At 44.4% G+C, this 15,372-nt stretch overlaps 1 protein-coding gene across 6 annotated transcripts in view; it reads left to right on the forward strand.

The window, feature by feature from the left end:
- Window positions 1–12,812, forward strand: part of LOC120728121 (neural cell adhesion molecule L1.1-like) — a 589,469-nt gene extending 576,657 nt beyond the window's left edge. For 4 of the 6 annotated variants that reach the window (XM_040022862.1, XM_040022858.1, XM_040022861.1 and 1 more), the window contains 12 exons: window positions 1,097–1,167; window positions 1,273–1,498; window positions 3,300–3,406; window positions 3,754–4,024; window positions 4,373–4,495; window positions 4,732–4,908; window positions 5,017–5,130; window positions 5,798–5,947; window positions 7,461–7,592; window positions 7,676–7,748; window positions 8,136–8,147; window positions 8,669–12,812. In XM_040022862.1, coding sequence (XP_039878796.1) covers window positions 1,097–1,167; window positions 1,273–1,498; window positions 3,300–3,406; window positions 3,754–4,024; window positions 4,373–4,495; window positions 4,732–4,908; window positions 5,017–5,130; window positions 5,798–5,947; window positions 7,461–7,592; window positions 7,676–7,748; window positions 8,136–8,147; window positions 8,669–8,924 — 1,712 coding nt within the window. In that variant the 3' untranslated portion in view covers window positions 8,925–12,812. The remainder of the gene's footprint in view (window positions 1–1,096; window positions 1,168–1,272; window positions 1,499–3,299; window positions 3,407–3,753; window positions 4,025–4,372; window positions 4,496–4,731; window positions 4,909–5,016; window positions 5,131–5,797; window positions 5,948–7,460; window positions 7,593–7,675; window positions 7,749–8,135; window positions 8,148–8,668) is intronic. The other 2 variants (XM_040022859.1, XM_040022860.1) reach the window with 2 other exon arrangements.
- The last annotated feature ends 2,560 nt before the right edge of the window (window positions 12,813–15,372 follow it).

The following is a 15,372-nucleotide window of genomic DNA, read 5'->3' on the forward strand; positions in this document are numbered from 1 at the left end:
TTCAACTGTGATTTTTAATTTCCACAATAATTAGTTGACACAACAAAACACACTCTTCAGCTTTTCGTGTATCTTTTGCTATAGGACATAAATAAAATAGACGCGACCGTGAACATCACAGGTGCATGTTTGAGGTATACACTTTATTTAACACAATTCACTGGGCTACGTGCTGCAACTAAAAGATAGAAATAAAAATCGATCCTATCATGATAGTATCGATCCGATACCAGTACCAGCATTGGTATCGATCCGCCCACCTCTAGCCTTAAGTAATAGGATCCATGTGTCAGAGGCTGGAAAAGACTTCAGTGAATGAAACAACAATATAAGCTAGCAGCAGATGTGATGAGCTTTAGAGTTACAACTGCTACTAGCAGTGATTTTTATAGACTGTGTCCAGGAGCTTAATATGAGGTGTGGCATTACCCACCGGTTTTTGGAACAGCAGTTTATGGTCATCACCGTGTTGTTCTTCTGCAGGAAGAAGTCACCATATTTACTGCTATGCTATCAGCTAACACTACCTAGCTTGAGGCACCTCACTAATACCTGTTGGTTAAGTAACATATTTCACCCAAAGAAGATCGTACAGTTTCACTCACCAAAACTGAAGCTCAGACTTCTTGGATGGTCTGTTAGTAAAATAACATCACAGCAGCCACATTATTGGTCACAATTACATAAAAAATGCTCCAAAACACTGAAAAAGCACAAACATGGTCCAGAGATCCAGATCAGGGAGTCCAATAACCTGTCAGTCAAAGAGGCCGCACCCCTAATGATGTAACCTTTAGGCCTCAATGCAGTTTAAATAGATGAGTTATAAACACATCGTCCACCTTTGCAGTTGTCATGGATACAAGTTTGTTTCTGCTGTGAAGTTTTAACATGGAGTCTGACTCACAGCTGAGCCTCAGGCTGACATTAGAGGGACGGAAAATGTATTTACCATTAATTACATTATCAGTCTGAGAGTTTCACAAAGAAATATAAAACATGGTTGATCAATGGTCATGGAGATCAATAAAGAAGATCAATACAGGATGACTGAAGTGTGTTTATTAAACTGAGATATTTTCCTTCACCCTTTTAGTTCCCTCCGTCAACCCTACAGGAGTGCGCAGTAACTCCTCAGAACCAGGGACACTGATCATCACGTGGGATGTGAGTACGTCAGCGTGTATGCAGTGGGCTCGAGTAAATATCCTCTGATATGTTTCATGAAAAGCACAGTCCACGGGCACTTCATATTCTTACTTTCTGTTGCAGGAGATAGACAAGCGTTTCCATAACGGCCAGAACTTCCAGTACGAGGTGCTGTGGAGGGAGGCCGACGGGTCAAATGTAAACTGGAACTCCGGCCGTGTGAGGTCTCCACCGTTCATAGTGAACAACACAGGAACGTACACACCGTTTGAGATCAAAGTCCGATCTGTCAACGCCCTCGGAGGAGGACCGGAACCAGAGCCGGGGATCGGGCACTCCGGAGAGGACAGTACGTCATCCCAGAGCTTCATCCCTGTGGCCGAGCGTTGTAATGGGAGGGCCTGTTATTGTGTGTAACTGGGAACCATTACAGGGCTAAAGCCTGTGTGCACCCACTGAGAGGACTGGAACTAAAGCTCATACATACAGATATAGAGACAGTACATGATATCTACAAGTCAGTAATACTGATGACAGTGAGCCAGTTCTGAAAATATCAACTTAAAACAATCTGAGTTAACCATGTTTATCCATACAGCTTATGAATGCCATCAGTCATAAATAATCTCACTGCAACAGCTTCATGAAGCATCACATCACAGCTCTTTCTGCCAAAATGTCAAATCTAACGTCTCTTGCTGGAGTGCCCGGCAGCTGTACACATGAATGCTTTGCTGCTGTGCAGGCTGTTAATCACTCAGAGCATATAGTGAAGTTTCCTGTCAGTGCTTAGATCATGCTGGGAAAATGTCTTTAGGTCAAAAGTCAAGAATCTCAATGAGTGGATGATGGGAATGATGCAGCTGAGGGTTTAATGTCTCACGCTGAATGTTCGGCATGTGAATCAATAATTGCCTCTTTTGTAATGTTGTCATTTTGATGAGAAATACGAGTTTCAGCTCGAACTGACTTATTTCTGTTTAGGAGGCTGCACATGCGTTCTTTCACAGGCTTAGAGAACTGTTCAGTTAGAGGGTAGTTAGGAGGTAAAAAGGTGATGACTGCCAAGGTCATTCCTCACAGCAGTCGTCACGGTTTCCTTCAGTTACCTCGAGCTCTGAGGTCTTCACTGGTCTTTGGAAAGCTCAGTGTTTTATCAGCAGCAGCAGCAGCAACCCGTGACATGACACCGTCCAAAGGTGAGCGACCATCTTTGAACAGAGGGCGGGGCTTTATGACACCAACTGTCTGCCATCTATAATCCAGTTCTGAGATCCTTCCCAGACGCCTTAACGCCCACTCCCATTCTGGGCCATCTGACCTCAGTAAGTCACATGATAGGGTGGGGTTAGGTTTCACAATGAGCTCACCCAAAACCTTGGCTGACTGTGACCCACACCTGTTTTCACACCTTGGCTCGTGTGATTAGGTAGAGGGTCAATAGGGGGTCCATTGTCCCTCTCGGTGGGTTACTCCCACAGAGCTTAAATCTGGGACTCCCCACCATTTGATCCTAAAACTGAAGAAGCTTCTCGAATGAGAGATGAAACGTCTTCAAGCAACTTAAAGAAGTCCAGACGCTTTTCTTTCCAAGCTCCTTAGACTACGATGACCTGGATCAATGAGGACCTTCACAGACACATGCTGTTAAACTATTCATCATTTCAGGTTCACGTGCTTATATTATGACATCACCATATTGCTTAGAAATATCCTGACAATCACAGACAAGCCATTACTGCAGCAATGGGTATTTACTAGTGTAATGAATTCAGCAGAAATTCAGAAGTTTGTCTCTGACAGAAAACCATGCACACACACATACACATGTCGCGTATTCATATCTTGTGGGGACATGTAACTGACATAATGCTTTCCCTAGCCCCTTTACCCTAAACCTAACCATAACCCAGTTGTAACCCTGACACTAGAACCACCTTTTTTAGTTTTAAAAATGCCTTCAGACTTGTGAGGACCAGAATTTTGGTCCCCATGAAGGCTGTTGGTCCCCACAAGTATAGTAAACGTCCAACTTTTGTCCCCACAAAGATATCAATACACATTCACACACATAGTCATAAACTGCGAGTGTGCAAATAACATCGCTGCTGTGCTGATTTCTTATGTTCATGCCTTGCTGCTTCTCTCAGAGCCAGAGGAAGCGCCGACTGGAGTTTCAACCACCGTGATGAACAGCACCATCAGAGTGAGCTGGAACAAAGCCCAGAGGGTCCGAGGTTGGCTGCTGGGATACAGGGTAGCACTTCTCATTGAGTTTAATTAACTGACTCACATCACAGAAATGCTCTTAACATTTAAATCCTCTGTTCATGTAAGGTTATTACTTGGTGCGATGTTTCAAAAATTTAATTGGACTTTGGCTTTGAGCCTCTGCCCATCTTTAATACTGAGAAACTTTATAATCTTTCTGTCAATCAAACCCCAGAAAATAGCCCCGAGTGGCATCTTTGATTAGTAGAATAATGGATGAAAACACAGGCTGATAAAAGTTTTTATCGTGTTCTGAATTTTTTAATTTCATTTTCAGCTGTAACTTTATCAAAGCACATAAAGTGTGTTCATGTTTCTCTATGCTTGTTTCAGATCTACTATAAGAGGCTGGTTCCCAAGGCCGAACGGAGCCGGAGGTCTCTCAGACAATCCCAACATGAGGAGGACAGAGGAGAAAGATCTAAACAATTGAGTGAGACAGACGAGCACAGCTGGCAGGTGGAGGAGGTTGACCATAGCAAGACCTCAGCGGAGGTGACGGGACTGCGACTGTTTTCTGAGTATGAGCTGACGGTCACTGCGTTTAACAGCAAAGGGGAGAGTCCTCGCTCCCCGCCGCACCACTTCCACACGCCGGAGGGAGGTGAGTTTCAACCAAACGCTGCTGTTTGAGGGTCATGTGACCATGGATCGAAGTGCGATTTGACAGGTTCCACAAGTCAAAGGTCAGCTGATCTGAGCAGCATTGTGTAGTAAGTTAGCTGTCTGCTTTAATTACCAATTATTTGAAGGTATCAGAATGCTGCTCTTGTTCCAGCCCATTGCAACCTCTGCACCTGACCCAAAAGCTTACAACACGACATTCATATCCGAGCGGACTTTGACATTCAGACAGAATAAAGTCAACCGAACTTTCTTCCCTCGTGTCTAAGAGTTCAGGATCAGTTCTCAAGTTACACAAACCTCATCTGGAACTGTTCTGTGTGTGCAGTTCCTGGTCCTCCTGCAACTCTGGAGTTTGAAAGCCCGACAGAAAAATCCCTGATTCTCTCCTGGAGCCCTCCAGCTGAGACCAACGGCATTCTGCTGGGATACATAGTGCAGTACCAACGGGGTAAGGGCTGATCCTGGCTGCGTCATGAAAATAAGATGAAGTTTAACGATTGTGACTTTTCTTTTTGTGTTCGTCCTTGAATTCTGTTGTAACTTTACTTTCTGGTGTTTCCTTCAGATTTCAATGTTTTTCTTTGTCCCTGTTTAAGTTTTATTTATTTCACTTTCTGGGAACAGCGTTTGGCCGTCAAGCATTCTTAGTCATGTTTTTCTGCCTGGTTTGTGTTTCATCTGTAGAGGTGGAAAGCAAAAACAGCCCTGTGGAGATACTGAATGTCAATGATCCCACAGTAAAGCACATCATGTTGGACAACCTGGATCCCGACAGCCATTACATCTTCAAAGTAACAGCATGCACAAAGATTGGAAAAGGCCCTCCCATCACACGCAGGGGAGCCACTCTGCTTGATGGAGGTGAAACTTCAGAATTCTGCCTCACACCGTTTAGTGTTCGGCTTTATTTAGTGAAATAAAACCAAATTCTCAAATTGACCTTGTTTTCTCCACCCCCCTGCCTTCTAGAGCCTCCGAGAAACATCACAGTAACCTCTGGTAACGCATCAGTCAACCTGAGCTGGGTGCCCGGAGAGAGAAACCGAAACCACGGCTTCCACATCCAATACCTCAAGAAGAGCGGTAAGGACAGGACGGCTTGCAGGGAGAGGAAGTTTGGGGGGGGTCTGTGAGGATGTGTGGACAATGACTCTTAGAAAGGGGAATAAAGGAGCTGGAGAGTAAGGAAGGAAAACATGTCTGAGTCCTTCTCAAAGTCTTGATAACAGTTCCCGGCAGTGATTCGACCAATTATTTTGAAGATCCTGACTCTAAATGATCGAACAGAGCTTTAAACTTCAGTGTTGAAGAACAGCATGCGGAGGCTCAACAGTCAAATCTGAAAAAACTCTCAAATGTCCAAAAAATAAACTTTTAAGGCTTTTTTCTCTCGAAGTTATACTTTGGTCTGAGAACATGACAGCCTGATTAATGGTTCAATCCAAAGTGAGACGAGCCTGAAGAACCTGCAGTGAACCAAGAACAAGTAAACAGCTCCCAACTTGTTATGATGATAACAAGTAGATTAAACTGTCACGACTCTCTGATGTTTCATGCGTATCCAGTGATTTGAATATGAATTTTCACACTGTTTTGCTTCTGCAGCGTCTCTGGATCAACATCACAGCAGAATTATTAGAATCAGCAGAAGAATCAGAGACAGTTCATTAAATGAGAGGAGGAACAGCTTTAGGATTGTTTCATCATATGTTCTTCATATGTTTCATTCTTCTCTGCCGTGTGGCTGCAGGAGGCGGTGGGTGGGAGAAGTCAGAACAGGTCAACACTACGCAGGGTTTCTATATGCTGACGGGCCTCCAACCAGGAGCTCAGTACCACCTGAGGGTCATGCATGGAAACTCTACTTATTGGCAAGGCGAGGCAAAGACCGTGGAACCACGTAAGTATGCAGAGTAGTAGGGGTTGATGCCACAATCTTCACAGATTCACAAATCTAGCACTGTCGACGTCTTGATGCGTGCTCAATCATCCAGGTAAGTAAATCCCAAAAAGTTAATTCTGTTCTGGACGCAGCGTTTTCAGTGGGAGAAACACTTCGTCACTGATTTAAGTGACTTCTTCAGTCTCAGCTGACTGCAGGTTTCCCCAACCTTATAAACAGTACATTTGTATAATGACTGAAACCAGCCCACTGAGGAACAATGGGCTGTTCACTGAGGAACAATGGGCTGGGAGGTCAGTTCCTTGATCATTAGTATGCAAATTCTCTGAACAAAGCTCGACCTGGAGCTTTGATCTGGTTGGAGGATTGCCAGGATTTATACATCGGAGAAAGTAAACAACCTCTGGCGAAGCGGGTGTCACATCACAGAAGAGCCACCTCGTCAGGCCAGGACTCTGCAGTCTATTCACACCTACAGGCCAGTGGACACTCTTTCAATGATGAGGATGTAACATCCTGGACAGGGAGGAACGCTGGTTTAAGGGCAGAGTCAAGGAGGCCATTTACGTGAAAAGGGAAAGACCATCTCTGAATCGAGGAGGGGCCTAAGGGCACATCTGTCACCATCTTACAATGCTGTGATTGCAGCCATTCCCCAACTCTCTGTGAATGGGACTCATGGCCAGTGATCAATGAGCTTTGATCAGTAGTTGTTGATCAATGGTCATGAGAATTTGCATATTAATGATCAAGGAACTGACCTCCCAGCCCATTGTTCCTCAGTGGGCTGGTTTCAGTCATTATGCAAATGTACTGTTTATAAGATTGAAACCTGCAGTCAGCTGAGACTGAAGACGTCACCTGGATGATGACGAAACGTTTCTCCCACTGAAAACGCTACGTCCAGATGAACAGAATCAACTTTTGGGACTAACACTGTGGAGTTTTCAGGCGGGCTAATCTCGCTACCTGTGTGAAAATCATAATTCCAAACGCGTCTGGACTTCTTTAAGTTGCTTGAAGACGTTTCACCTCTCATCCGAGAAGCTTCTTCAGTTCTAGCGTCAAATGGTGGAGACACCAACTGTCTGCCATCTTTAATCCAGTTCTGAGATCCTTCGCAGACGCTTCCTGGGCCATCTGACCTCAGGAAATCACATGTTAGGATGGGGCTAAGTTTCACAATGAGCTCACTCGAAACCTTGGCTGATTGGGACCTACACCTGTTTTCACACCTTGGCTCATGTAATTAGGTAGAGGATCATTAGGGGGTCCATTGTCCCTCTCGGTGGGTTACTCCCACAGAGCTTAAATCTGGGATTCTCCACCATTTGATCCTAGAACTGAGGAAGCTTCACAGATGAGATGAGGTAAAACGTCCTCAAGCAACTCAAAGAAGTCCAGACGCTTTTCTTTCCAAGCTCCTTAGACTACGATGACCTGGATGACTGAGAACCTTCACAGACATCATTCCAAACATTTCTGTGACAGTCTGTCTCTGTTCTCTCAGTGCCGTCAGAGATAACCGGCAGGTTCGCCACCCAAGGCTGGCTGATTGGACTCATCAGCGCCATCGTGCTGCTGGTTCTCATACTGCTCATCCTCTGCCTTATCAAACGCAGCAAGGGCGGCAAATATGCAGGTACGCTGTGGTGCGCAGCTGGACTCACACTCTCTGACTCACACAGACTCTAACGCAGAGTTAAAGGTTTCTTTTTTTCACAGTGAAGGACAAAGAAAGTAAGGAGGTGGACTCTGAAGCTCGACCAATGAAAGATGAAGCCTTTGGAGAGTACAGGTGGGCCTTTTTGAATGTCACTCGTGATTACAGGCTATGCTTGAAATGCATTTGCTTCCACACAGAACAAAGTGCTACGGTGGCCCTGCAGGTACAAAATACAGCAAGAGCACAAAACACAGAGCGACCCTGCGATTTGAGTCAGTGTGTTGTTGTTTAGTTTTTGCACAAAAATCCTTCATGTCGACACAACAATGAGATCAGTTATATACAGTATGTTTTTATATAAACAGTGATATTATCCCTGCAGTAAATCATATTATGAAACTTTGTTTTGTTTCTGAAACATCGAGTTTGACGGCTTCATCTGAGCGTGCAGCTCGTCATGCTCGCAGCTCTGCTTCCTTTCATTCACTTTTCTTTCTCCCTTCAATGCTCTGCCTGCAGATCCCTGGAGAGGTAGGACAGTTCACCCCTCTGTAGCACTCACATGTGTGTTTGTGTGTTTGTGTCGAGATGCTGTTTAGATTTAATGAAACTTTTCATTCTGTGTGCATTTCTTTGATTTTTTGTGTAATTAGGCATCATTTGCATAATCAGCCTGCAGTCCTTGAACACCAGGAAGAATTTTATTAACATTTTATTCATGTGTTATTTTATATTATGTTATTTCATATTTGTCTTTTCTGCATTTTTAAAATTATTTATTTTATATCATTACATTTTTTTATTTAAATACTTTAAATTTATTTAAATACTTATAATAACTTGATCCTCCTTAACATGATGAAGTGTTAAAGAGGATGTACTTACCCATGCAGTTTCTTTCTTTCCATTTTCAGTTTGGGACATATTTCACAAATTTGACACAGTTATGACGTCACCGTGTCCGTGTGATGCTACACAGCATGTTACTTCATTTATCAGACTTCACTTTTTGTCTGTGAGAATTTACACTGAGTCTCTGTGCCGTCCTCCAGCGATGGCGATGAGAAGCGTTCGGACAGCCAGCAGTCTCTGGAGGAAAGTAAGATGGGCAGCGTCGACTCTCTGGCTGAATACGGGGACAGTGTGGACATCCAGTTCAACGAGGACGGCTCCTTCATCGGCCAGTACAGCGGCCGGGCATCTGTTCCCCACGGCAACGAGAGCTCGGGCCCCGCCTCCCCCGTTAATGCAGTCCCACCTCCCCCCGTCGCTCCCTCCATGTCGAGCATCCTAAACCGGCCCAGCTAGAGACACACATGGCCAAAACACACACACACACACACACACACACACACACACACACACACACACACACACACACACACACAAACACACACAATGTCAGTACATTCCATTGGTTTATGCAGTGAAGCTGTTTACAGTTTACAAACACACACAAACACACACACATACAACCGCGTGATTAGAAACTCGTATGAGCGAACAAACTGAGTGAGGTGAGGGCGAGAGCTGCACCAGCTGCTCCTGAGCTCACTGAGTCAGGTTACATGAGCTCAGTCTGTTTGCAGGATTGTTACTGAACATGTAAAACTTCTGATTTTGTAACAACTGAGATGGTGTTCGGGACGCGTAGCCCGCCGAAGACACGCAGCGAATGTTATTCTGGTCTGCAGCATCTGATTCAGCTTCACATGTCAGTAACTACTCACATAGATTAACACCCAAATGAGTACATGGAGACAGTTTAAGAGCTATGAAACTTCAATTGAATTCATAATAAAGGGATACAAAACAGACTAGTTCTTATGTAGGATTATTGATGAATATTTAAAATTCTGGACTAACTTTTTGTAGTCAGTGACTACAAAGCAAACAGTTTGCTAGTCTGGAAGAACCAAGTGACAGCTGATTGGCTAACGGTGAATATCAGCTTAAACATAAAAATAAAATAATAAAGCTTATTAATACTAATTCTGATAAAGGATCCATTCTCTGTGCATTTTAGCTAATACAGTTTGAGCTTCTGATGTCCTCTCCGTACCCTTCATGACGAGTTCTGACACCTCAGCATATCTCAAACTAGAAAGTCACCTGAGCAGCTGCAGGTGGAGCTCCCTCTGAGGTTCTTTGGCTCTAACTGACATACATCTCTGGATTTATCTGGACTTCACCAGGTTTGTAGTTACCATGTTGTGGTTTGTTTACACGATGGAAAGCTTTGTAATTGGGCACAAACAATTTACTGTTTACTAAAATCTTTCCTGATTTGATGAATGTAATTGTGAATTAAGCTGGGACTCGCTGAGATGGCCTTAAAGTGAAACCAGTCTCAGTCTCATAAGGAAATGAGTTTCATGGCTCAGAGTGTTGCGTCTGATTCTTGGTTGCTCCATCTGTCCACCAGGACAAAGCTGCTCTTTGACTTTTTACCTTAGAGTGGTGTTTGCACATGACGCAGTAAAGTTAGACTTTAAATAGAAACTTAGAGAAGCTGGTGCAGCTCAGCCCAGGAGACGGAGATGATTTATGGGAAAGCGTCACAAAGAAAAAGCAAAAATCTGGGAGTTTTTCATCTTTCATCTTGGACCAAATCACTTTATTTCATCGTAAACAAACATTTCAGTCTCTTTTTGTTTCCTTAGCATATTTATATGTCGATTTTTTATATTTATGTGTTTTTGTTACCAACTTATGTATCTGAGTTTGCATGCATGCGTCATGGAACGGTTTTTACTATTTATAGATGCATGCCAGCTTCCAGGCATTTCTAAAGCATTTCATTGATATTTGAGTTAAAGAGCGAGACTGTTACGCTCTGTGTGTGTGTGTGTGTGTGTGTGTGTGTGTGTGTGTGTGTGTGTGTGTGTGTGTGTGTGTGTGCTTGCTCTCCATCCCTGCCCTTTGACCTGCAGAGAGGGGAGCTCTGTTGCCTTAGGAGAGTCCAGATGAACCTCCTCTCCTCCCTCTTCCTGTCAGTCATCTCTCCTCAGACGCAGCTTCATGTGTAAAAGTTTTCAGCGTTGCAGTTTCTGCAAACGTCCATTAAACCCTGTAAACGGCCAGCAGACGGCACAGTTCACTGCTTCAGATGTTTCAGGGCTGCCTTTGAATATGATTGGAAAAATTCCTATGCATACACACACACACACACACACATACTGATGAACACATGAAGTGGAGGCCCACATGGCGGGTCCTCTGTAGCAAAACGGACCCTCTGACGGAGCGAGGGAGGAGGCGGAGGAGAAAGAGGATCAGATGTAATCGCTCCCTGAATGTAAATAGAACCTTGAGATTGTCAGTTTTTTTATTTCCATTGCTTCTTCTCTAAAATCATTGAATTGCAGTTTGTCTTTTTATCTTTTGCTCTGTTTGATTTTGTACTTGTATTTTGTATCAACACCCTCCCCTCCATCGTCTAATCTTAGGTTTTCCTTTCGTGTCGCTCAGTAGCCTCGAGACGTTTAGAGAAGATTAGAACCGTAGAGAGAAAAACACCCCCCTTCATTCATTCAGTTTCTTTATAGCGCGTAGCAATGCAGCAAATAATACTGATTATTAAAAAGCTATGTCATAAATGTTTCTACAGCTCGCTGAGCTGTTTAATGGCAGCGGGTGAGATGATGTTCTCTGGATGGACCCGCACCGGAAACAGTTTTATAGCTCAGAGGGTTTATTTCGTTGCCTTGGACACGCTGCACTGATGCCGATGCCGATCAAAAAAAATCAATCTGATGAAAATATGTGTCGCAGGATTACACACAGGGAGCCCCGTGTTCGGACCCACAGCTGACGCTTATTCTTACAGTCTGTCGAGCAGAGACACAAACCCGACGAAGCGATTCACGCAAACCAAGCAGAAAAGACCAAAACCAACAACCACTTACTGTAGACATAAAACTTTAAACAACCTTCCAAGATGATAGTTTCCCATAAAAACAAAGTTCATTATTATCCAGCAAATAAATTCTCATTATAGTTGAATTCGTATTTTGCGCTGTAGTGAGTGTTTGTGACTGCAGGAGGGTGAATGGGTTTTCCCTCCATCTGTGGCTCTGAGGTATAAACTGGTGCGTTCATCCCACACCATCAAACACGATATTATTCCTACTTTTATTTTCACTTGCTCATTAGGCCACAAATGAATTCAAACAGGCAGGAGCAGTGCATTTGTTGGGAAGCAGGGAATTACATCACTGGTTCTCTACTGTGTGTCTGTGTGACCATAAACTACATCTAAAGGATGGATGTAGCTTTTGGGCCTCAAAAAGGTGAAATCAACCTAGAAGTGCCTCAAACCTGCATTCTTTCCAAAGCCCAGCAGGGGGCGACTCCTCTGGCTGTATAGAAGTCTGTGACTCAGTGACAGGCCTGTCCTACATTTTAGGACAGGGCGTCTTGTCCCCTCAATGCTCACTTCAGGGGTCAAAAAACAAATCCTACTACAGAAAACTAGATTTTTGACAGTTTCCAGACAAAAAGTGAGCCCACATCCAGCACTGGTTTTGGTCTTTTCAGTGGATTTTCCTGCAAAAGAAAAACTACAAGCGAGCTAGAGAAAACTAGAGTGAACTCATGGACAGGGAACTGCGTATCTCGAGCTGAATAATCACTGCTGATTGTGAAATAACAGCAGCGAACAAACGCTCGTCTTCCTTCATGTACAATAATCCAAAGTCCGACCTCATCTTGTTGCCTTGATGGACGTCTCCCCGCCCTCGACCCCACTCCCGTCCGTCTGTCTCTCTGCTCCGACTGCTGTACAGCCCTGTCTGCCTGTTTTTGTCACAGCCTTTTTTATACGTACATGGGGAAAAAACAACAATATTAAAAAACACTTAAAAAAGACAAAAATGTAGTTATGCATAATAATTCTGCTTACAATAACAACAGTGCTGTAATCTAATCAGCCACGATGATGACGTCAGTGTCATCCTCATGTGGTCAGTAACACAATGAACCAGTATCACAGGATCAAGCAGGGAGGTTAAAGTGGGAGGACGGGAGAAGAGGAGTCACGCATATGTATACAGGGGCGGTGCGTGGGGTGGGAGGGGGTTACTGCAATACTGAGGTGTGCTGATGTTGTAACTGCTTGTTGCGTTGTGCGCTGAGCTGTATCTGATGAACTAACCCAGCTGTCAACTAATAAACACGGACTACGCATATCCTTAACTAGTGGCTCATTTGTGTGTGTGTGTGTGTGTGTGTGTGTGTGTGTGTGTGTGTGTGTGTGTGTGTGTGTGTGTGTGTGTGTGTGTGTGTGTGTGTGTGTGTCTGTGCATTTTGAAAATGTACACTTCTGGAGCTGTTAAAGAGTTCAGTTCAAGTCTGACCAAAGTTATTAACCTCTTAACATCCTCGACTGTCCCGGGGTGTTTGTGTAGTTGAAAGCACAAATCTTAGGGAACATATTTGAGTCTGGCTTTCATCCAACCATACATCTTGATGTATGCTCAATCATCATTCAGTCATTATGCAAATGTACTGTTTATAAGACGAAATGTTTCTCCTACTGAAAAGCTACGTCCAGATGAACAGAGTCAACTTTTGGGGGCATCATCCATCCATCTTCTGTTGCTTATCCAGCAGGTCTTGCAGGGTCAGGATTCTAATCAGGGACACAGCTCCTCCGGGGGGACACTGAGGCATTCCCAAGCCAGCTGAGAGGCATCATCTCTCCAGCCTGTCCATTCTGTTTTTGGCCTCCTCCCAGTTGAACATGCCCAAAGGCAAACTACCTCAATCAGCTCCTTTGTGAAAGATTTAGGTGTACTTTGAATTCCTGCTGAATGATCAAGCTGCTCATCGAGGAAGCTCATTTTGGTACCTCGTATCCAGAGCTCCTTCGGTCACAACCCTGAGCTCACGGCCACAGTTTAGGCTGACTTCATGCTAGCACTCTGCCCTTTTCTGGCTGAGAACCATGGTCTCAGGCTTGAAGATGCTAATGCCCTCTGAGCTCCAAACTGTTCCACTGTACGCTGAAGGTCATCGTTTGATGAAGCCAAGAGAAAAACCAGGTCACCCACAAAAGGAGATCCTAAGAACATCCATCTCAGCTGAGTTGCTGTTTTGAGTCTTTTGGTTCAGGGGTTAGCATCTTGCCCAAGGATATTTGGCATGTAGACTGGAACAGACTGGGATCGAACCAACAACCATCCAGTTAGTATGTGACCTGCTAACTGGATAGTTGCTGCTCTCCACCAAACGTACGCTGGCCAGTTTTCACACATGCACTGCAGCCATGAGTTTTTCTCAGCTGGCAGACGAACTGCACCAGCCTCACTTTAACTCATGGCTCATTCTGTAGGAAGCATCTTTTAGTTACGTACTTTACTCATCAGTAAGAATCGTGGATGATGTTAGCCGTCTTATTGCATGCTACTCAACAGCAGATGGATTTGTGCGTGTCAGTGTTTCAACATTTCGCTCGATTGATCTATTAAAGCTTGCATTTGTAGCAACAAGTTGACCATTCACATCCTGTCTTCCAAACCAAGCACATTTCTTTAAAAGGAAAATACGTCTTCTGATGCTTGAAGTAATGATATTTTTATTGGATACTTAGTCAACCTTCCATCTGTAAGAGGAAAAAAATAAAAGGATTAATAGCCACACCCTCATGCTCACGGTCAGTATGAATGTTCAAACAGCTGATAAGGAGCTTTCAGTGTGGTGAAATGCAGGAAGTGCAGAGCAGGAAGTGATTTCATTTAAACACACAGCACACAAACCGTCAGTCCTACACCGCCTGTGTGACATCACAGCAGTATTTAGACAGTTAATGTCCTCCTAAGAATTTCTTTCTCAGTATTCATCATTCAATTCAATTCAAATATCGACGCTACGCCTCTGTAAAATAGTGTGTTTCAGTGAAGCTGTAAACTTATGCCACATTCCAGACACCTCTGAACTCGGATGTCAGAACTTGTCACTTCTCAGTTAACACATTCCAGAAAAAGTGTGGAACAACAGGATCTGCTTAGGTTCTTTGGAAGGTAGAGAATACAGGACATCATCAACCACAGAGGCTGTGAAAACAGAAAACCTGAGTGTGCAGCCGGCAGAGGAAGTAAACAGCTTCTTCACCCGCTTTGAAACACGCTCATCTGCCTCAGCCCTGCTCCCATCCTCATCCTCACCTTCCTGCACCGCTCCACTCACTGTAACAGAGCACGATGTCAGACGTGTGCTCCTAGCAGTGAACCCCAGGAAGGCGGCCGGTCCAGACGGAGTACCTGGCAAGGTACTAAGAGCGTGTGGCCACCAGCTCACCCTCATCTTCACCAGACTCTTCAACCTCTCACTGGATGAAGCAGCCATCCCATCCTGTCTAAAATCAGCCACAATCATCCCAGTGCCGAAGACGTCTCCCATCACCAGCCTGAACGATTACCGCCCTGTGGCCCTCACGCTGGTGATCATGAAATGCTTTGAGAGACTAGTCCTTCAGCACATCAAGGATTACCTCCCCCCAGAATTCGACGCACACCAGTTTGCATACCGTGCAAACAGATTCACAGAAGACACCATCGCCCTGCATCACGGTATGGTACGGCAGCTGCACTAAGGCTGACAGAGCGAGGATTCAGAGTGTAGTCAAGACAAAAAATCATCGGCTCCCCTCCCTGACGAGTTACGCTCAAAGCTGCGAGTCAACAGAAGCTGAACAGCTGCAGACTAGTTAAGTAGGACTATCAGACCGATGAATTCCAAAAGAGTGCATCACAAT

This window comes from Simochromis diagramma, unplaced genomic scaffold, assembly GCF_900408965.1.
Source record: "Simochromis diagramma unplaced genomic scaffold, fSimDia1.1 OVJJ01000308.1, whole genome shotgun sequence".
In the NCBI taxonomy this organism is placed as follows: domain Eukaryota; kingdom Metazoa; phylum Chordata; class Actinopteri; order Cichliformes; family Cichlidae; genus Simochromis; species Simochromis diagramma.